This window comes from Carcharodon carcharias, chromosome 8, assembly GCF_017639515.1.
Source record: "Carcharodon carcharias isolate sCarCar2 chromosome 8, sCarCar2.pri, whole genome shotgun sequence".
Lineage (NCBI taxonomy): Eukaryota > Metazoa > Chordata > Chondrichthyes > Lamniformes > Lamnidae > Carcharodon > Carcharodon carcharias.
The window spans coordinates 106,638,125-106,660,095 of NC_054474.1; the positions used below are offsets into that span (position 1 = coordinate 106,638,125).

General features: G+C 47.0%; 1 protein-coding gene across 8 annotated transcripts in view; it reads left to right on the forward strand.

Moving 5' to 3' along the window:
• Positions 1–21,971, forward strand: part of uimc1 (ubiquitin interaction motif containing 1) — a 145,404-nt gene that overhangs the window by 110,966 nt on the left and 12,467 nt on the right. For 6 of the 8 annotated variants that reach the window (XM_041193551.1, XM_041193550.1, XM_041193552.1 and 3 more), the window contains 2 exons: positions 11,247–11,418; positions 17,402–17,481. In XM_041193551.1, coding sequence (XP_041049485.1) covers positions 11,247–11,418; positions 17,402–17,481 — 252 coding nt within the window. Of the gene's footprint in view, positions 1–11,246; positions 11,419–17,401; positions 17,533–21,971 lie in introns of all 8 variants that reach the window. The other 2 variants (XR_005943788.1, XR_005943789.1) reach the window with 1 other exon arrangement.

Below are 21,971 nucleotides of genomic sequence, written 5' to 3' on the forward strand. Positions count from 1 at the left end.
ATGAGCATATAGACAGAGCATTGTCATCAATATACAAGTCCTGAACAACATCCTCATGGTAAACAGTACCCACTTGAAACTCGCCCACACCATAACTCATTGAACTGGAATCAGTTTGACAACACAATTAATGACCTAAACACATAACAAATCTCCCTGACCATGTACTGTCAGAAGGCGAGGAGTTTGTGCTTGCTCAGGGTTTCAATTTTGGTGTGCCTTCATCCCAAATCAAATGGTGATCTTGACCCACCACCATTATGTGAATCAGTAATCGTTGAACTTATGAACTTGGCAACTCGCACAGTTGAGTTCAATTGTATGCCAAATAGATGGTGTTCCCATTGGATCCTCTCTAGGCCCAGCTCTTGCAAACATCTTTGTTGGGTTCCATGAGAAACATGTCTGCAATGGAATGACACCTAACTTCCTACTCCTTGCATATTTCCGATATGTGGATGATATGTTTGTTACATTTAAATCAACAGCTGCATGTAACAATTTCCTTAGATGTCTTAATGGGACCCGTCCTGTGCTCAAAGTCACCTTTAAAATCAAGGAGTCAAATGAGCTCCCTTTCCTTGACTCACTGCTGCAAGCCTACCTTTACTGGTCAATATATGCATTGGGACTCTTACAGTTCTGCACGCTATAAGAACCATTTGCTCACCATGAACGCTTGATGCTGAAATAGGGCGTATCAAAGACATCCTGCAGGATAATGGCTACCCTGATCAGATCATTTCGCACTGTATATCATACAAACGGGCCAAAGGCTGTCACTTTCAGCCTTGAAAAGTGCCCAGTCTACCTCAGATTACCCTGGAAGGCCAAGGTATCTCAACAACAGATTTGAGCAACAGACGTTCTGCCTATTACACAAATGAGTAATGCGTTATATGAATTTCAGTGCCAGTGTGATGCTAGGTATGTTGCCTGTATGCCCCAAAAACTGGCAGATCGTATCAAACAGCAAGTCCCTTTTGCTGTTCACAATGCACAAGGTACAAACCTGTACCCAACCAGCCGTGCTTGCAAAACTCAAAACAGTGTCCAGCGTTAGATGTGATTCTGCGATTGGACAACGTTTGCTAAATAATCCTCATTGGGCTAAGAATTACGCTGACAACCAATTTGAGATTGTCAGTCGGGCTCACAGTGTGGCACGTGTGTGTGTACTGGAAGCGACATATATTAATACACAGGGCCCTGTTCTTTGTAGACAGAAAGAACATGTACCTCGCACCTGTTTCAGCTGCACAAAATAAGTGACAGCCATTCGCTGGTTCGTTCTCCAGGGCAATGTCTTGACCAATCAGAGTCAAACTGATCCAGATCTTCCTGTTGCTTGCCATTACGATGCACCATCTTGCTCTCATGTCCACATGTCCATCCTTGGCCTGCTGCAATGTTTCAGTGAAACCCAACCCAAACTGGAGGAACAGCACCCCATCTTCCAATTAGGCACTTTACAGCCTTCTGGACTTAATATTGAATTCAACAACCTCAGACCATGAGCTCTGTCCTCTATCTTTACTCATTTTTAATCCAATTATTTTTCTGTATATATTTAAATATTTATTCAATTTTTAAATCTATGTTTTAAATCCTTTTTCCAGAACCACCCCCCCTATTACACACAGGACCATGTCACTTGTTTTTATGTTTTGTCTTCACAGAGCGCTGACCCTTATTCTGCTATTAAAGCATTCTGCTATCTTACCTTTATGCCACCATCAGCACCTTCTTTAATCTTTAACACCATTAACACTCCCTTTGTCCTGCGACCTGACATCTTTGTCAAATTTCTCGGTAACTACCACCGACTCTACCCCCTCTTAAACAGTACAAAATCCATCACATTTCTACTCCCTTTTAGCTCTGAGGAAGAGTCATACAGACTCAAAACATTAACTCTGTTTATCTCTTCGCAGATGCTGCCAGACCTGCTGAGTTTTTCCAGCCTTTTCTGTTTTCATTTGAGTCAAGCTGCCTGCTCTAAATGCTAAACAATGCTTGCCAATTAACTGTCAGTCATGATCAATTGGTGCATTCTCCATGGCAACACCTCTATCAATCACAGTCCACTTGCCAACCAGTCAGCACCCTCTCTCATATGGTATTAATACGTTGTTTCCCCTGACACTGTCATTTTCTTGCAAATTAACCTGATGAGTTTTTTTTATTCGTTCATGGGATAAGGGTGTTGCTGGCTAGGCCAGCATTTATTGCCCGTCCATCCCTAATTGCCCTTGTTCAGAGGGCATTGCTGTGGACCTGGAATCACATGTCGGCCAGACCAGGTAAGGACAGCAGATTCCCTTCCCTAAAGGACATTGGTGAACCAAATGGGTTTTTACGACAGTCGGCAATGGTTTTGTGGTCATCATCAGATTTCTAATTCTTGATTTTTATTGAATTCAAATTTGAACCCAGGTCCCCAGAGCATTACCGTGGGTCTCTGGATTATTAGCCCAGTGACAGTACCACTACACCATTGCCTCCCCTGCAAGACAAAAAGCTTTGACAAAAAAGTCTCACTTTTCATCAATACTTGAGATCTGTACGACCAAACGATGATTAATTCTTTGTTAGCCTTTTCTCAGTTATGCTCCTTTGACTTCGAGCTCTGTCATTTCTGGGATCGCACCTTATAGTTAGCTCTAAACCGAAGATCACCACTAGCAGACCAATTAAGAACACAAGAAATATATAAATAAGGAATAATTTAGGAAGAGTGGTGAGAATGTAGAACTCATTGCCCCTTAGTCTAACTGATAACATAACACATCCCCATCCTAGGACAGGTGGTGTCCTCCTCACCTGGTCTGGCCTGCATGTGACTCCAGACCCATAGCAATGTCGTTGACTCTTAAATGCCCCCTGAAATAGCCAAGTAAGTCACTCAGTTGTATCAAACTGCTGCAGAATCTACAAAAAGGAATGAAACCAGATGGAATACGAGGCATCGACCTCAGCACCAGAAATGACAATGGCAAACCCAACCCTGCAAACTCCTTCTTACTAGCATCTGGGGGCTAGTGCCAATATTAGGAGAGCTGTCTTACAGACTAGTCAAGCAAAAGCCTAACATAGTCATCCTCACGGAATCATATCTTACAGATAATGTCCCAGACTCCACCATCATCATCCCTGGGTATGTCCTGTCCCACTGGTAGGACAGACCCAGCAGAGGTGGTGGCACAGTGGTATACAGTTGGGAGGGAGTTGCCCTGAGGATCCTCAACATCAACTCCGGACCCCATGAAGTCTCATAGTTTCAGGTCAAACGTGGGCAAGGAAACCTCCTGCTGATTACCACAGACCACCTTCCCACAGCTGATGAATCAGTGCCCCTCCATGTTGAACACCATTTGGAGGAAGCACTGAGGGTGGCAAGGGCACAGAATGTACTCTGGGTGGGGACTTCAATGTCCATCACCAAGAGTGGCTCAGTAACACCACTACTGACCGAGCTGGCCGAGTCCTAAAGGACATAGCTGTTAGACTGGGTCTGTGGCAGGTGGTGAGGGAAAAATATACTTGACCTCATCCTCACCAGTCTGCCTGCTGCAGTTGCATCTGCCCATGACAGTATCAGTAGGAGTGACCACTGCACAGTCATTGTGGAGACGAGGTCCAGTCTTCACATTGAGGATACCCTCCATCGTGTTGTGTGGCGCTACCACCTTGCTAAATGGGATAGATATCGAACAGATCTAGCAACTCAAGACTGGATACACACGAGGCGCTGTGGGCCATCAGCAGAATTGTATTCGAAGACAATTTGTCACCTCATGGCCTGGTATATCTCCTACTCTACCATTACTATCAAGCCAGGGGATTAACCTTGCTTCAGTGAAGAGTGCAGGAGGGCATGCCAGGAGCAGCAGCAGGCATACCTAAAAATGAGCTGTCAACCTGGTGAAGATCTAACACAGGACTACTTGTATGTCAAACAGCATAAGCAGCAAGTGATAGAGCTAAACGCTTCCACAACCAACGAATCAGATCTAACATAAAGGCAAAATATCGCAGATGCTGGAAATCTGAAACAAAAACAAAAAATGTTGGAAAAACTTAGCGGGTCTGACAACATCTGTGGAGAGAAAGACAGAGTTAAGGTTTCGAGTCCATATGACCTTTCTTCAGAGCTGAAGGGAAGTAGAAATATGATGAAATATATACTGTTTAAGGGGGTTGGGACAGGTGAAGCTGGATAGAAGGCCAGCAATAGATGGAGGCAAAGGAGAGCTTGCAAAAGATGTCATAACAAAAGGTCAAAGAGTTGTTAATAGTGGTGGTGCTGGCTAAAGGAGGTGCTAATGGTGACATTAAGAGTAGAAAGCAGAACGTGATAATGTAAGACCAGGGTAAGCACTCTAGAAAGTGACAGGTAGCCATGGTGGGGATGGGGTGGGGGAGGAGGGGATGGTTGTAGGATAAAAGATCGAAAATAGGCTAAAAGCTGGGTAAAAACAATGAATAAAAATGGAAATAAATTTTAAAAATAATAATAATGAAAATAAGTGGAAAAAAATAAGTAAAAAATAAAAATGAATATAGAACAAAGGGGATCAAAAAGGTGGTGGAGTTGGAGAGAGAATTTATGGTCTGAAGCCATTGAACTCAATATTCAGTCTGGAAGGCTGTAAAGTGCCTGGTCGGAAGGTGAGGTGCTGTTCCTCCAGTTTGTGTTGAGCTTCACTGGAACATTGCAGCAGGCCAAGGACGGACATGTGGGCACGAGGGCAGGGTGGTGTGTTGAAATGGCAAGTGACACGGAGGTCTGGGTCATGCTTGCGGACAGACCGAAGGTGCAAAGTGGTCACCCAGTCTGCGTTTGGTCTCTCCAGTGTAGAGGAGACCACATTGGGAGCAGTGAATGCAGTAGACCAAATTAAGGGAAGTGTTGAAAGGAGTGTTTGGGCCCTTGGACAGGAAGATGGGGGGAAATAAAGGGACAGGTGTTGCACCTTCTGCGATTCATTGGAAGATGCTGTGGGAGGGGGTTGAAGTGTTGTGGGTGGTGGAGGAGTAGACCAGGGTGTCCCGGAGGGAACGGTCCTTACAGAATGCCGACGGGGTGGCGAAGATTGGTGGACAGTCTATCACTTGAAATTGAGACAGAGAGGTCAAGAAAGGGAAGTGTCAGTGGTGGACCATGTAAAAGTGATGGAGGGGTGGAAATTGGAAGCAAAATTGATAAATCTATCCAGGTCCAGATGAGAGCATGAAGCTGCACTGAAACAGTCATCGATGTACCGGAGAAAGAGTTGTGGGAGGGAGCCTGTGGAGGACTGGAACAAGGAATGTTCCACATACCCCATTAAGAGACGGGCATAACTGGGGCCTATGCGGGTACCCATAGCCACACCTTTTATTTGGAGGAAGTGAGAAGTTTAAGGCGAAATTGTTCAGTGAGAGAACAAGTTCAGCCAGACATAGGAGAGTAATGGTGGATGGGGATTGTTTGGGCCTCTGTTCAAGGAAGAAGCGGAAGCCCTCAGACCATTCTGGTGGGGGATGGAGGTGTAGAGGGATTGGACGTCCACGGTGAGGAAGAGGCGGTTAGGGCCAGGGAACTGGACGTTGTTGATATGATGTGGGCATCAGAAGAATCATGGATGTAGGTGAGAAGAGACTGGACAAGGGGAGAGAGAACAGAGTCAAGATAACAAGAAATGAGTTCCATGAGACAGGAACAGGCTGACATGATCGGTCTCCCAGGACAGTCCTTTTTGTGGATTTTGGGGAGGAGGTAGAAGAGGGCTGTCTAGGGTTGGGAGACTGAGGTTGGAAGCTGTGGAGGAAAGATCTCCAGAGGAGATGAGGTCAGTGACAGTCCTGGAAACAATGGTTTGATGTTCTTTGGTGGGGTCATGGTCCAGGGGGAGGTAGGAGGAAGTGTCTGTGAGTTGACGCTCAGCCTCTGCGAGGTAGAGGTCAGTACTGCAGACAACAACAGCACCAACCTTGTCAGCAGGTTTGATAAAGTCAGGATTGGACCAGAGAGAACAGAATGCGGCAAGTTCAGAGGGAGACAGGTTAGAGTGGGTGAGAGGAGCAGAGAAATTGAGACGACTGATGTCACGCAGACAGTTCTGAATGAAAAGATCAAGAACAGGTAAGAGGCCAGAGGGAGGGGTCCAGGTGGAGGGAGAATATTGGAGGCGGGTAAAAGGATCCGTTGAACGGGGGGAAGGACACCTGCCCAAAGAAGTGAGCCCGGAGACGAAGGCGGCAGAAGAAGAGCTCAGCATCGTGCCGAGCCCAGAATTCATTGAGGTGAGAGCGTAAGGGGAATGAAACTGAGTCCTTTGCTGATCACTGAACGTTCAGCATCAGAGAGGGGAAATTCATGGGGTATGGGATTAGAAGACGGGATGGGGTCAGAGGGACAGGAAAGGGTGGAGGGTCCTGGATGGGCATTGGTATCAATGAGTTGTTGGAGTTTACGTTCCTTAGCACCTGAAAGAAAGAGACAAAGTTTCTTGTTAAGGCGTTGGATGAGACGAAGAATAAAATGAAACTGGGGGCAAGGACAACTTTGAGATAGGGTGAGTCGGTGCTGCTGGAGAGAGAGGTCGAGTATGTTCATATGGCAGCACATGGCACCGAGTGTGGATCTCAGGATCTAAGCTATGCAGTCCTGCCACATCCAATCGTGAATGGTGGTGGACAATTAAATAGCTTACTGAAGGAGGAGGCTCCACAAATATCCCCATCCTCAATGATGGAGGAGTCCAGCACATCAGCCAGAAGTGCCGAGTGGATGATCCATCTCAGCCTCCTCAGAAGGTCCCCAGCATCACAGGTGCTAGTCTTCAGCCAATTCGATTCACTCCACGTGATATCAAGAAACGGCTGAAGGCACTGGATACTGCGAATGTAATGACAATATTCCGTCAATAGTACTGAAGACTTAGAACAATAAAATCATGGAAATGTTACAGCACAGAAAGAGGCTATTCTTGTGTCTATGCTGGCCAAGAAAGAAAAAACTAGGTGTCCATTTTAATTCCACCTTCCAGCACCTGGTCCATAGCCTTGCAGGTTACAGCACGTTAGGTGCAGATCCAGGTACTTTTTAAATGAGTTGTGTTTCTGCCTCCACCACCAAACCAGGCAGCGAATTCCAGACACCCACCACCCTATGGGTGAAGTTTTTCTCCATGTTTCCTCTAATCTTTCTACCAATCAGCTTAAATCTGTAACCCCGGTAATTGACCTCTCCACTAGGGGAAACAGAGCATCCCGGCTACCTCTATCTAGGCCCCTCATAATCTTGTACACCTCAATCAGGTCACCCCTCAGCCTCCTCGATTCCAAGGAAAACAGCCTCAGCCTATCCATTCTCTCCTCATAGCTGCAGTATTCATGTCCTGGCAGCCTCTGCACTCTCTCCAGAGCAATTATGTTCTTCCTGTAATGTGGTGACCAGAACTGTACACAAAATTCCAGCTATGGCCTAACCGGCATTTTATACAGTTCCATCATTACATCCCCACTTTTGTACTCTATACCTCGTTCAATAAAGGAAAGCATTCCATATGCTTTCTTTACCACCTCATCCACCTGTCCTGCCACCTTCAGAGATGTGTGGACATGCATTCCCTAGGTCTCTTGCTTCCTCTACCCCTCCCAATATCCTCCCATTTATTGTGTATTCTCTAGCTTTGTTTGCCCTCCCCAAATGCTCCAGAACTTGCTGCACCTCTAGCCAAGCCTTTCCAGTACAGCTATAATTCTAGCATCTACCCGGCTATGTGGAAAATTACCCAGCTATGTCCTGTACACACAAAGCAGGACAAATCCAACCCGGCCAGTTACCGCCCCATCAGCCTACTCTAGGTCATCAATAAAGTGATGGAAGCAATCATGAACAGTGAAATACTCAGAAACAACCAGCTCATTGACCCTCAGTTTGGGTTCCACCAGGGCCACTCAGCCCCTGACTTCATTACAGCCTTTGTTCAAACATGAACAAAAGAGCTGAACTCCTGAGGTGAGGGAAATGCTCCTTTCTTTTTCAACCCTATTTCAGCCTCCTTAGCTAGTCTCACTTCGGTACAGGGAAGAAGCCGATTGGTGAGTAACTAGTAAGTTATTCTAATTGTAATAAATAGTTTTTAAAGTTACAGGTATTTTATCTTATGCAATTGGATGTTGGCAGGTCAGCTCGGCCTATCACTCACTCGGGTCCATTACAGACAGCCAAGAGAATTTATAATGGGGAATAGAGAAATGATAGAGAAGGTAAATGATTACTTTATGTCTACCTTCACTGAGGAAGACACAAGAAATCTCCCAGAATTAGAGACCCAAGGGACTAGGGAGAATGAGGAATTGAAGAAAATTAGTATTAGTAAGAAGGTTGTATTGGAAAAATCAATGGGACTGAAGGTTGATAACTCCTTGGAACCTGATATTCTACATCCCAGAATGTTAAAAGAGGTAGCTATGGAGATAGTAGATGCATTGGTGATCATCTTTCAAAATTCTATAGATTCTGGAATGGTTCCTGTAGATTGGGAGGTAGCAAATGTCACCCCACTATTGAAGAAGAGAGGGAGAGAGAAAACTGGGAACTACAGACCTGTTAGCCTTACATCAGTAGTAGGGAAAAATGGACACTTAGATAATAATGATCTGATTGGTCATAGTCAAGGTAGATTTATGAATGGGAAATCATGTTTGCTGAACCTGTTGGAGTTTTTTGAGGTTGTTACTAACAGAATTGATAAAGGGGAGTCGGTGGGTGTAGTGTACTTGAATTTTCAGATGGCTTTTGATAAAGTTCCCTACTGGAGGTTGGTTAGCAAAATTCAAGCATATAACTGGCTTGGAATAAGGATTGGTTAACAGGCAAAAAACAGAGATAGTAATAAATGGGTCATTCTCACATTGGCAGGCCGTGACTACTGGGGTACCATAAGGAACAGTACTTGAGGCTCCAGCTGCTCACAATATATATCAATGATTTGGATGTAGGGACCAAATGTAATATTTTCAAGTTTGCGGATGACACAAAGCTAAGTGGGAATGTGTGTTGTGAAGAAGATGAAAAGCAGCTTCAAGGGGATTTGGTTGAATTAGGGAGCGGGCAAGAAGATGGCAGATGGTGTATAATGTGGGAAAATGTGAGGTTATCCACTTTGGTGGGAGGAACAGATGTGCAGAGTATTTTTTAAATGGTAAGAGATTAGTAAGTGTGGATGTATAAAGAGACCTGGGTGTCCTTGTCCATAAGTCACTGAAAGCTAATGTGCAGGTGCAGCAGGCAATTAGGAAGGCTAATGGAATGTTAGCCTTTATTGCAAGAGGATTTGAATACAAGAGTAGTGAAGTCTTGGTTCAATTGTATAAAACCTTGGTTAGACTGTACCTGGAGTACTAGGTGCAGTTTTGTTCAACTTGCCTTAGGAAGGATATTATTGCCATAAAGGGAATGCAGAGAAGCTTCACCAGACTTGTTCCTGAGGTAGTTGGGACTGTCCTATGAAGACGGATTGGGGAAACTGGGCCTGTATTCTCTAGAGTTTTGAAGAATGATATGATCTCATTGAAACCTACAGAATATATAAAGGAATAGACAGGGTAAGATGCAGGTAAGATGGTTCCCCTGGTTGGGAAGCCACTTAAGACCGAGATGAGGAGAAATTTCTTTACTCAGAGGGTTGTGAATCTTTGGAATTCTCTACCCCAGAGGGCCGTGGAAGCCTAGTCATTGAGTGTGTTTAAAGTAGAGATTGACAGATTACTAAATATAAGTGACAGAAAGGAATATGGGGATACTGTGGGGAAAAGGCATTGAAGTGGATGATCAGCCACAATCATGTTGAATGATGGAGCAGGCTCAATGGGCTGAATGACGTACTCCTTCTATGTTCCTATGAGAGTGACTGCCCTTGACACCAGGGCAGCATTTGACCAAGTGTGGCATCAAGGCACCCTAGCAATACTGGAGACAAAGGGAATCGGGGAAACCTCTCCGCTAGCTGGAATCATACCTAGCTCAAGGAAGATGGTTGTGGTTGTTGAAGGTCAATCATTTCAGTTCCAGGACATCACTGCCGGAGTTCCTCAGGGTTGTGTCCTCGGCCCAACCATCATCAGCTGCTTCATCATTGACCTTCCAGCCATCATACGTGGGGATGTTCACTGATGATTGCACAATGTTCACCATTAGCAACTGCTCAGATACTGAAGCAGTCCATGTCCAAATGCAGCAAGATCTGGACAATATCCAGGCTTGGCTGACAAGTGGCAAGTAACATTCGTGCCATGCACGTGTCAGGCAATGACCATCTCCAACAAGAGAGAATCTAACCATCACCGCTTGATATTAAATGGTATTACCATCACTGAATTCCCCACTATCAACATCCTGGGGGTTACCATTGACCAGAAATGGAACTGGACTAGCCACATAAATACTATGGCTTCAAGAGCAGGTCAGAGGCTAGAAATCCTGCAACGAGTAACTCACCTCCTGACTCCCCAAAGTCTGTCAACCATCTACAAGGCACAAGTCAGGAGTGTGACAGAATACTGGATGAGTGCAGCTCCCTCAACACTCAAGCAGCTTGACACCATCCAGGACAAAGCAATCTGCTTGATTGGTACGTCATCCACAAATATTCACTCTCTCCACCCCCGACGCACAGTGGTAGCAGTGTGTACCATCTACAAGATGCAGAAGTTCACCAAGGCTCCTTAGACAACACCTTCCAAACCCACGACCACTATCATGTAGAAGAACAAGGGCAGCAGATAGATGGGAACACCACCACCTGGAAGTTCCTCTCCAATTCACTGACCATCTTGACTTGGAAATATATCACTGTTCCTTCACTGTCGCTGGGTCAAAATCCTGGAACTCCCTCCCTAACAACACTGTGGGTGTGGGTGTAGCTACACCACATGGACTGCAGTGGTTCAAGAAGGCAGCTAACCACCACCTTCTCAAGGGCATTTAAGGATGCGCAATAGATGCTGGCCTAGCCAACAACTCTCACATCCTTTGAAAGAATTTTTAAAAAGATTTAAGGGGAGATTTGATGAAAACTGAGGGAAAAGAGGATAGAGGAATATGGGGGAGAGGAAAGAGCCAGCACAGTATGGTGCGTACAATGCAAACATCCATCTGGTGCTGCTCACTGTGGAGGTGTTGTCTCACTGTTCCTTCATACGCTCAGTGTTGCTTCCGACATTCTCTCTCTCTCTCTCTCTCCCCCCTGTAGGAGCCTGCAGATGTGGTGCTGATAGAAGATGACTCTGAAGAACTTCATCCTGTTATTTCTAAGAAAGCCTGTGTTGAGTGCCCACTTTGTGGGCAGCGCTTCTCCTTGGAAAAGATCGAGGTGCATGCAGCCGATTGTAACGGTACCAGTGACAGAGATGGACAGTGGCAAGGTAGGACACTCATAGAAACATAGCAACACAGAAACGAGGAGCAGGAGTAGGCCATTCGGTCCTTCGAGCCTGCTCTGCCATTCATTATGATCATGGCTGATCATCCAACTCAATAGCCTGCTCCTGCTTTCTCCCCATCCCTTTGATCCCTTTCGCTCCAAGAGCTACATTTAACTCCCTGAAAACATACAATGTTTTGGCCTCAACTACTTTCTGTGGTAACGAATTCCACAGGCTCACTGCTCTCTGGGTGTAGAAATGTCTCCTCATTTCAGTCCTAATTTCTCCTCATCTCAGTCGTATCCTCAGACTGTGACCCCTGGTTCTGGACTCCCCTACCATCGGGAACATCCTTCCTGCATCTACCCTGTCTAGTCCTGTTAGAATTTTATAGGTTTCTATGAGATCCCCCCTCATTCTTCTGAACTCCAGCGAATATAATCCTAATCGACTTAATCTCTCCTCATATGTTAGTCCCACCATCCCAGGAATCAGACTGGTAAACCTTCGCTGCACTCCCTCTATAGCAAGAACATCCTTCCTCAGGTAAGACCAAAACTGCACACAACATTCCAGGTGTGTTCTCACCAAGGCCCTGTATAATTGCAGCAAGACATCCCTGCTCCTGTACTTGAATCCTTTGGCTATGAAGGCCAACATACCATTTGCCTTCTTTACTGCCTGCTGCACCTGCATGCTTACCTTCAGTGACTGGTGTACAAGGACACCCAGGTCTCGTTGCACATTCCCCACTCTTAATTTATAGCCATTCAGATAATAATCTGCCTTCCTGTTTTGCTCCAAGTTGGATAACCTCACATTTATCCACATTATACTGCATCTGCCATGCATCTGCCCACTCACTCAGCTTGTCCAAATCACACCGAAGCATCTCTGCATCCTCCTCACAGCTCACCCTCCCGCCCAGCTTTGTGTCATCTGTAAATTTGGAGATATTACATTTAATTCCATCATCTGAATCATTAATATATATTGTGAATAACTGGGGTCCCAGCACCGATCCCTGCGGTACCCCACTAGTCACTGCCTGTCATTCGGAAAAAGACCCGTTTATTCCTACTCTTTGTTTCCTGTCTGCCAACCAGTTTTCTATCCATTTCAATACACTACCCCAATCCCATGCACTTTAATTTTACATGCTAATCTCTTATGTGGGACTTTGTTGAAAGCCTTCTGAAAGTCCAAATAAACCACATCCACTGGCTCCCTCTCATCAACTCTACTAATTACATCCTCGAAAAATTCTAGTAGATTTGTCAAGCATAATTTCCCTTTCGTAAATCCATGCTTACTCTGTCCGATTCTGTCACTGTTTTCCAAGTGCTCAGCTATTAAATCTCTTATAATGGACTCTGGAATTTTCCCCACTACTGATGTCAGGCTTCCTGGTCTATAATTCCCCCGTTTTCTCTCTGCCTCCCTTTTTAAATAGTGGGGTTACATTAGCTACTCTCCAATCTGTAAGAGCTGTTCCAGAGTCTGTAGAATCTCAGAAGATGACCACCAATGCATCCACTATTTCTAGGGCCATTTCCTTAAGTACTCTGGGATGCAGATTATCTGGCCCCGGGGATTTATCGGCCTTCAATCCCATCAATTTCCCCAATACCATTTCCCTGCTAATGTTGATTTCTTTCAGTTCCCCCCTCTCACTAAGCCCTGTGTTCCCCAACATTTCTGTTATGTTATTTGTGTCCTCCTTTATGAAGACAAAACCAAAGTATGTGTTTAGTTGGTCAGCCATTTCTTTGTTCCCCATTATAAATTCCCCTGTTTCTGACTGTAAGGGACCACTTGTCTTCACCAATCTTTTTCTCTACACATACCTATAGAAACTTTTACGATCAGTTTTTGTGTTCCCCTCAAGCTTATTCTCGTACTCTATTTTCCCCTTCTTAATCAGTCCCTTGGTCCTCCTTTGCTGAATTCTAAACTGCTCCCAATCCTCAGGTCTGTTGTTTTTTCTGGCCAATTGTTATGCCTCTTCCTTGGATCTAATAATATTTCCCTTATAAGCCATGGTTTGGCCACCTTTCTTATTTTACTTTTGCGCCAGACAAGAATAAACAATTGTTGCAGTTTACCCATACGCTCTTTGAATGTTTGCCATTGCCTATCCACCATTGTCCCTTTAAGTAACGTTTCCCAATCCATCATAGCCAACTCACGCCTCACACCATCGTAGTTTCCTTTATTAAGATTCAGGACCCTAGTCTCAGAATCAACTACATCACTCTCCATCTTGATGAAGAATGCCATCATAAATGTCCATAAATTCTTTCATAAATTCTATCATAAATGATCTATCATAAATATCATAAATATTCATCATGCCTGTGGATACAGACAGTGCTGTGCTGGTGACAGTGGATATAGATACTGCTCTACTGGAAGCATAGCATAGGGACAGTGCTATACTGCAGACAGTGGATAGAGACAGTGTTCTGCTGGAGACACTGGATAGGGACAGTGCTCCGCTGATGACACTGGATGGGGACAGTGCTCCGCGAGTGACATTGGATGGGGCAGTGCTCCCCTAGTAATGCTGGGTGGGGGCAGTGCTCAGCTAGCGATGCTGGCTGGGGGCAGTGCTCCAGTAGTGACCCTGGATGGGGACTGTGCTCCACTAGTGATGCTGGTTGGGGACAGTGCTATGCTAGTGACACTGGATGGAGGCAGTGCTTCGCTAGTGAGGCTGGATGGGGGCAGTGCTCCAGTAGTGACGCTGGATGGGTCCAGTGCTCCAGTAGAGACACTGGATGGGGACTGTGCTCCTCTAGTGACACTGGATGGGGGAAGTGCTCTGCTTGTGACACTGCATGGGGACAGTGTTCTGCTGGAAACACTGGATGAGGACAGTGCTCCCCTGGTGACGCTGGATGGGGACAGCGTTCCACGAACGACACTGGATGGGGACAGTGCTCCACGAGTGACACTGGTTGGGGGAAATGCTCCCCTAGTAATGCTAGGTGGGGGCAGTGCTCCGCTAGTAACGTTAGTCGGGGTCAGTACTCCGCTTGTGACACTGGATGGGGATAGTGCTCCAGTAGTGACATTGGATGAGGACAGTGCCCCATTAGCAATGCTGGGTAGGGGCAGCACTCCGCTAGTAACGCTGGGTGGGGATGGTGCTCCACTAGTGACACTGGAAGGGGACAGTGCTCTGGTAGTGACGCTGGATGGGGACAGTGCTTTGGTAGCGACACTGAATGGGGACAGAGCTCCCGTAGTGACACTGGATGGGGACAGAGCTCCCATAGTGACACTGGTTGGGGACAGTGCTCTGCTTGTGGCGCTGGGTGGGGACAGTGCTCTGCTTGTGACACTGGATAGGGACACTGCTCTGGTAGTGACGCTGGATGGGGACTGTGCTCCAGTAGTGGCGCTGGATGGGAACAGTGCTTCGGTAGTGACACTGGATTGAGAGAGTGCTTCGGTAGTGACACTGGATGCGGACAGTGCTCCGGTAGTGATGCTGGATGCGGACAGTGCTCCAACAGTGCCATGCAGAAAACTTAAAAGGGCTCAATATCAGCCATGCATCACAGAAAATAATTTTTTTTCTATCCATTTCCAGTGTGCAGCTGGTGTCTAGGCTGTCCCGCTGTCCGGGGGCATCTAGGCTGTCCCGCTGTCCGGGGGCGTCTAGGCTGTCCCGCTGTCCGGGGGCGTCTAGGCTGTCCCGCTGTCCGGGGGCGTCTAGGCTGTCCCGCTGTCCGGGGGCGTCTAGGCTGTCCCGCTGTCCGGGGGCGTCTAGGCTGTCCCGCTGTCCGGGGGCGTCTAGGCTGTCCCGCTGTCCGGGGGCGTCTAGGCTGTCCCGCTGTCCGGGGGCGTCTAGGCTGTCCCGCTGTCCGGGGGCGTCTAGGCTGTCCCGCTGTCCGGGGGCGTCTAGGCTGTCCCGCTGTCCGGGGGCGTCTAGGCTGTCCCGCTGTCCGGGGGCGTCTAGGCTGTCCCGCTGTCCGGGGGCGTCTAGGCTGTCCCGCTGTCCGGGGGCGTCTAGGCTGTCCCGCTGTCCGGGGGCGTCTAGGCTGTCCCGCTGTCCGGGGGCGTCTAGGCTGTCCCGCTGTCCGGGGGCGTCTAGGCTGTCCCGCTGTCCGGGGGCGTCTAGGCTGTCCCGCTGTCCGGGGGCGTCTAGGCTGTCCCGCTGTCCGGGGGCGTCTAGGCTGTCCCGCTGTCCGGGGGCGTCTAGGCTGTCCCGCTGTCCGGGGGCGTCTAGGCTGTCCCGCTGTCCGGGGGCGTCTAGGCTGTCCCGCTGTCCGGGGGCGTCTAGGCTGTCCCGCTGTCCGGGGGCGTCTAGGCTGTCCCGCTGTCCGGGGGCGTCTAGGCTGTCCCGCTGTCCGGGGGCGTCTAGGCTGTCCCGCTGTCCGGGGGCGTCTAGGCTGTCCCGCTGTCCGGGGGCGTCTAGGCTGTCCCGCTGTCCGGGGGCGTCTAGGCTGTCCCGCTGTCCGGGGGCGTCTAGGCTGTCCCGCTGTCCGGGGCGTCTAGGCTGTCCCTCTGTCCGGGGCGTCAAGGCTGTCCCTCTGTCCGGGGGTGTCTAGGCTGTCCCGCTGCCTGGCCGGGGTGGGGGCGGCATCTAAACTGTCCCACTGTCTGGGAGTCGTCAAGACTTTCCCGGCGTCTGGGGGTGAGGGGGACATGTAGACTGTCCCAGTGTCTGGGATTGAGGGGGTGTCTAGACTGCCTGAGTGTTTGGTGGGGCATCTCAGCTGTCCAAATGTCTGAGGGCAGGGGTGTCAGGACTGTCCTCGTGTCTGGGGGTGGGAGTGTCTAGACTGCCCCCACCATGTCAGGGGGGGGTGGGGGTGGTATCTAGACAATTCTAGTGTCTGGGGGGGCATCTAGACTGTGGCGAGAGTGCCTGGACTGCCCCAGCGTCTGGAATGAGTGTCGACACTGTGCCGGTGTTTTGGGGGTGGGGGGGGATGGGAGGGGGTGGTGTCTAGACTTTCCCAGTGTCTGGGGCATTGGTGCCTGGACTATGCTGGTGTCTGGAGGGCTGTCTAGACTGCCCTGGTGTCTGGAGGGGGCATTCAAACTGTCCAGGGCAGGGGCGTCTAGACTGTACCAGTGTCTGGAGTGGGTGTTAGACTGTCCCGGTGACTGGTGGGCAGGGCAGTTGGTGACTGGGTGTCCGGACTGACCCGTTGTCTGGGAGTGTCCAGACGATCCCAGAGTCTGGGGGGCGGGTTTGATGTCTAGGCTGTCCCAGTGTCTTAGTGGGGTGTCTGGACTGTCCTGGTTTCTGGGGCAGGGCTGCCTAGACTGCCCCAGTGTCCGGAGAGGGGCAGGGGGGGTGGTGTCTAGACTGTCCCAGTGTCCGGCGGGGTGGGACATGTCGACATTCCCAGTATCCAGGGGTGGGGAGTGTGTCTAGACTGTCCCTGTGTCCGGGGGTGAGGGAGGTGTCTAGACATTCCCCGTGTCTGGGGGGGGTTGGGGGGGGCAGTGGCTGTGGAGGCGAGTCTAAACTGTCCCGGTGCCTGGGGCTTTCTGGAGTGTCAGGGGGTGACGAGACTGCCCCGGTTTCCGAGGGTGTCTAGACCGTCCTGCTGTCTGGGGTGGTGTTTAGACTGTCTATTCTGTTGAATCTCCTTAGCTTTTTGCATCTCTGTTAGATCACCCTTTCATCTCCTGTACTCAGGTGAAGACAAGCCTACGTAACCGGTGTACGTACTTTTAGTTCTGGTATCATTCTGTTGAATTTATGCTGTACCTATTCCCAGGCCTGTATATCCTTTCTGAGGTGCTGTATTCACAGTTGAACTCCGTCTCTAGATGACTGTAACCAGAGTTTTAACATAACTCTGCTCCCTTTGTATTCCAGCTCCTGGAGATAGCGGTCAACACTCCAGCAGCTTTTAGATTATTTTTGTTGTTGTTAGCTGTTCGAATCAATGTTAAAGAAGTTTGAATAATTGAACCTTCAGGTACTACCCCTCACTCTTGTCTCCTCTGCTTACAGTGCGGACTCGCAGCAAACCACGCAGAGCTGGCAAACAGAATGGCACAGATGGATCTAACCCCTCTATATTCAACCAATGAGTGAGTGCTGGAGCAGCTCACCAAATCCTCGGAGAGAGTGTGTAGGGCAATGTTAGTGTCAGTAGGTGTGTCTGTTACAATGAGCCTGTGTAGGTGTTAATGTTAGCATGAGTGTGTGGGCATGTATCCATGCCTTCCTTGGTGTGAACATGTTCCCATTAGAAGTGGATCGACGTTCGCTGTTGAATGTGCGTGCATATGTGTCAGTGTGCCCATGAGTCTGTGTTATGAGTGCGTTGATTTGAATGTTTCGTGCACTGGAGTAAGTGCGTATCCATGTAATGTGAATGTGGGGGCATGTTGTGATTTAGAGGCCTATCAATTCTATCGTAACTTTCCACAGAGCAACCCAATCAGTCCAGTTAATAGTCACTTGTGCATATGTGTGTTAATTAAAGAAAGCTAGCATGGATTTGTTAAGGGCAAATAGTGTTTAACAAACTTTCTGGAGTTTTTTGATGAGGTAACAGAGAGTTTTGATGAGGGCAATGCTTTTGATGTGGTGTACATGGACTTTCAAAAGGCATTTGAGACAATGCTGCACAACAGACTTGTGATCAAAGTTATAGCTCGTTGAATAAAAGGGAAAGTAGCAACATGGATATGAAATTGGCTGAGTGACAGGAAACAAAGTAGTGGTGAATGGATGTATTTCAGATTGGAGGAAGGTTTTTGATGGTGTTCCCCAGGGGTCAGTTTTAGGCCCAGTGCTGTTTCTGGTACATGTTAATGATCCAGACCTTGGTGTATAGGTTACAGTTTCAGAATTTGTGAATGACTCAAAACTTGAGGTATTGTGAACTGTAAGGAGGATGGTGTAGAACTTCAACAGGACATTGGTTGGTGGAATGGGCGGGCAAGTGCCAGATGAAATTTAATACAGAGAAGTGTGAAATGATTCATTTTGGTAGGAAGAATGTGGAGAGACGTTATAAAATAAAAGGTACTGTTATGACATGGCAGATGATGAAGGAAACTTGATCGTGCTGTCACAACGGTTTTTCAATTTGTATTTATTACAAATTATGTGCACTGAATTCAGAAGCAATAATTCCATCAAGACCTTTAGAGATTTTAAAAATTAAATTAAAATGTTTATTAAGGCTTGCAATCATTTCGTACAATAACTCCTAAAATTTCTAATTAACCTGACTCCCAGTTACATACTCCCAACAGTCCAAAATATATAACACAAAAAATAACCTGGAAAAACTCAGCAGGTCTGGCAGCATCTGCAGAGAGGAACACAGTTAATGTTTCGAGTCCGAATGACTCTTCAACAGAACTAAGGAAAATATTTTTACTTAGTTCTGTTGATGAGTCATACGGACTCGAAACATTAACTGTGTTCCTCTCCGCAGATGCTGCCAGACCTGCTGAGTTTTTCCAGGTATTTTTGTTTTTGTTTTGGATTTCCAGCATTTGCAGTTTTTTGCTTTTAGTCCAAAATATATTTTAGATTTAAACAGAACCAGCAAGTTAACACACTACCCAGTTGACAATGGAATTCCAAATGCTTTTTCCTAACTTCAGTTTTGCTCTATAGCAGGCTTATGCACAAATGGCTGAAGGCTTCATTAAGGCTATTTCACACACTCCTGTTAGATTCTACATGGCCTTCCTTCCACACAGTCTTTCATTCTCCTTTATATATGTCTCTCTCTTTTTAATATGTAAATTCTATTGTTCCATATGTCTTTGAAACTGTATCTTCCTCATAATATGAAAACTTTCATGTTGCCAACATTGTCAGTAACCTTTGGGAAAAATAAACAGACTCCTTAGCTCTGCTTACCTGGCTAGTTATAAACAGACTAAGCTCCCTTTGAAATTGAAGTCTCTTTATTTATCTAAAAATACAAATTCCTTTCACACCATACATGTTTACTCATTAGCATGTTAAGCACCTAGCTTCTTTTGATGATGTAAACTTGCAGGCTCCTTGACTCCAAATGTAATTAAATCACAGACAGACCCAACTATACTTGTAAACCTAATTCACAATAAACCTGAAAAATATTGTGAAAATTATTATACTTTCACAGAATCACACAGTGCAGAAGAGGCCCTTCGGCCTGTCGAGTCTGCACCGACACGTGAGAAACACCTGACCAACCTACCTAACCCCATTCACCAGCTCTTGGCCCATAGCCTTGAATGTTATGACGTGCCAAGTGCTCATCCACGTACTTTTTAAAGATGTGATGTAACCCACCTCCACCACCCTCCCAGGCAGTGCATTCCAGACCGTCACCACCCTCTGGGTAAAAAAGGTTTTCCTCACATCCCCCCTAAACCTCCTGCCCCTCACCTTGAACTTATGCCCCATCGTGGCTGACCCTTCAACTAAGGGGAACAGCTGCTCCCTATCCACCCTGTCCACGCTCCTCATAATCTTGTACACATCGATCAGGACGTCCCTCAGTCTTCCCTGATCCAACAAAGACAACCCAAGTCTATCCAACCTCTCTTCATAACTTAAATGTTTCATCCCAGGCAACATCCTGGTGAATCTCCTCTGCACTCTCTCCAGTATAATCACATCCTTCCTATAATGTGGCGACCAAAACTGCACATAGTACTCCAGCTATGGCCTCACCAAGGTTCTATACATCTCCAACATGACCTCCCTACTTTTGTAATCTGTGCCTCGATTGATAAAGGCAAGTGTCCCATACGCCTTTTTCACCACCCCACTAACATGCTCCTCCGCCTTTAGAGATCTATGGACACACACGCCAAGGTCCCTTTGTTCCTCAGAACTTCCTAGTGCCATGCCATTCATTGAATACTTCCTTGTCAAATTACTCCTTCCAACGTGTTTTAGCTGACACTTTTCAGGGTTAAATTCCATCTGCCACTTATCTGCCCATTTGACCATCCCGTCTATATCTTCCTGTAGCCCAAGACACTCAACTTCACTGTTAACCACCCAACCAATCTTTGTGTCATCCGCAAACTTAATAATCCGATCCCCCACATGGTCATCTGTGTCATTTATATAAATGACAAATAACAGGGGACGCAGCACAGATCCCTGTGGTACGCCACTGGACACTGGCTTCTAGTCACTAAAGCATCCTCTGTCATCACCCTCCATCTCCTACAACCAAGCCAATTTTGAATCCACCTTATCAAATTATTCTATATCCCATATGCATTAGCCTTCTTTATAAGTCTCCCATGTGGGACCTTGTCAAAGGCTTTGCTGAAATCCATATAAACTACATCAACTGTACTACCCTCATCTACACACCTGGTCACCTCCTCAAAAAATTTAATCAAATTTGTTAGGCATGACCTCCCTCTGACAAATCCATGCTGACTATCCCTGATCAAACGTTGCCCCTCCAAGTGGAGATAGATTCTCTCCTTCAGAATTTTCTCCAATAGTTTTCCTACCACTGACGTGAGACTCACTGGCCTGTAGTTCCTTGGTTTATCTCTACAACCCTTCTTAAATAGCGGAACCACATTAGCTGTTCTCCAGTCCTCTGACACCTCCCCAGGGCCAGAGAGGAATTAAAAATTAGGGTCAGAGCCCCTGCGATATCCTCCCTTGCCTCCCTCAGCAGTCTGGGACACAAATCATCTGGGCCTGGAGATTTGTCTACTTTTAAGCCTGCCAACGTCTCCAATACCGTGTCACTCCCTATATCAATTTGCTTAAGAACCTCGCAGTCTCTCTCCCTGAATTTGTTACCTTCATCCTCATTCTCTTGGGTGAAGACGGACGTGATATATTCATTCAACACTCTCGCGATGTCCTCTGGCTCCACCCATGGATTGCCCCCTTGGTCCCTTATGGGCCTACTCTTTCCTGGTTATCCTCTTCCCATTGATATCCTTCTGGAATATCTTGGGATTTTCCTTACTTTTACCAGCCAGATCTTTCTCATATCCCCTCTTTGCTCTCCTAATTGCTTTCTTAAGCTCCATCCTGCACTTTCTGCGCTCAACTAATGCCTCCGCTGATTTGCTTCCCTTGTACCTACTAAAAGCCTCTCTTTTCCTTCTCATCATAACTTGAATATATCTGGTCATCCATGATTCTCTGGGCTTGTTACTCCTTCCTATCACCCTAGAGAGAACATATTGAGCCTGTACCCTCCCCATTTCCTTTTTGAACATCCCCCACAGCTCCTCTGTAGATTTCCCCACAAGTAGCTGGTCCCAGTCCACCTTGGCCAGATCCTGCCTTATTTTACTAAAATCCGCTCTGCCCCAATCCAAAACATTTTTTTGCAACTTGTCTATTTCTTTGTCCATAACAAACTTAAACTGTACCATGTTGCGCTATCATTAAAATGCTCCCCCACCACCACCTCAGCCACCTGTCCAGCTTCATTCCCCAGAATTAGGTCCAGCACTTGTTGGACCCTCAACACATTGACTAAAAAGTTCTCCTGTATACATTTCAAGAAATCCACTCCATCCAAGCCCTTAACACTACGTCTATCCCAATTAATGTTGGGAAAGTTAAAATCGCC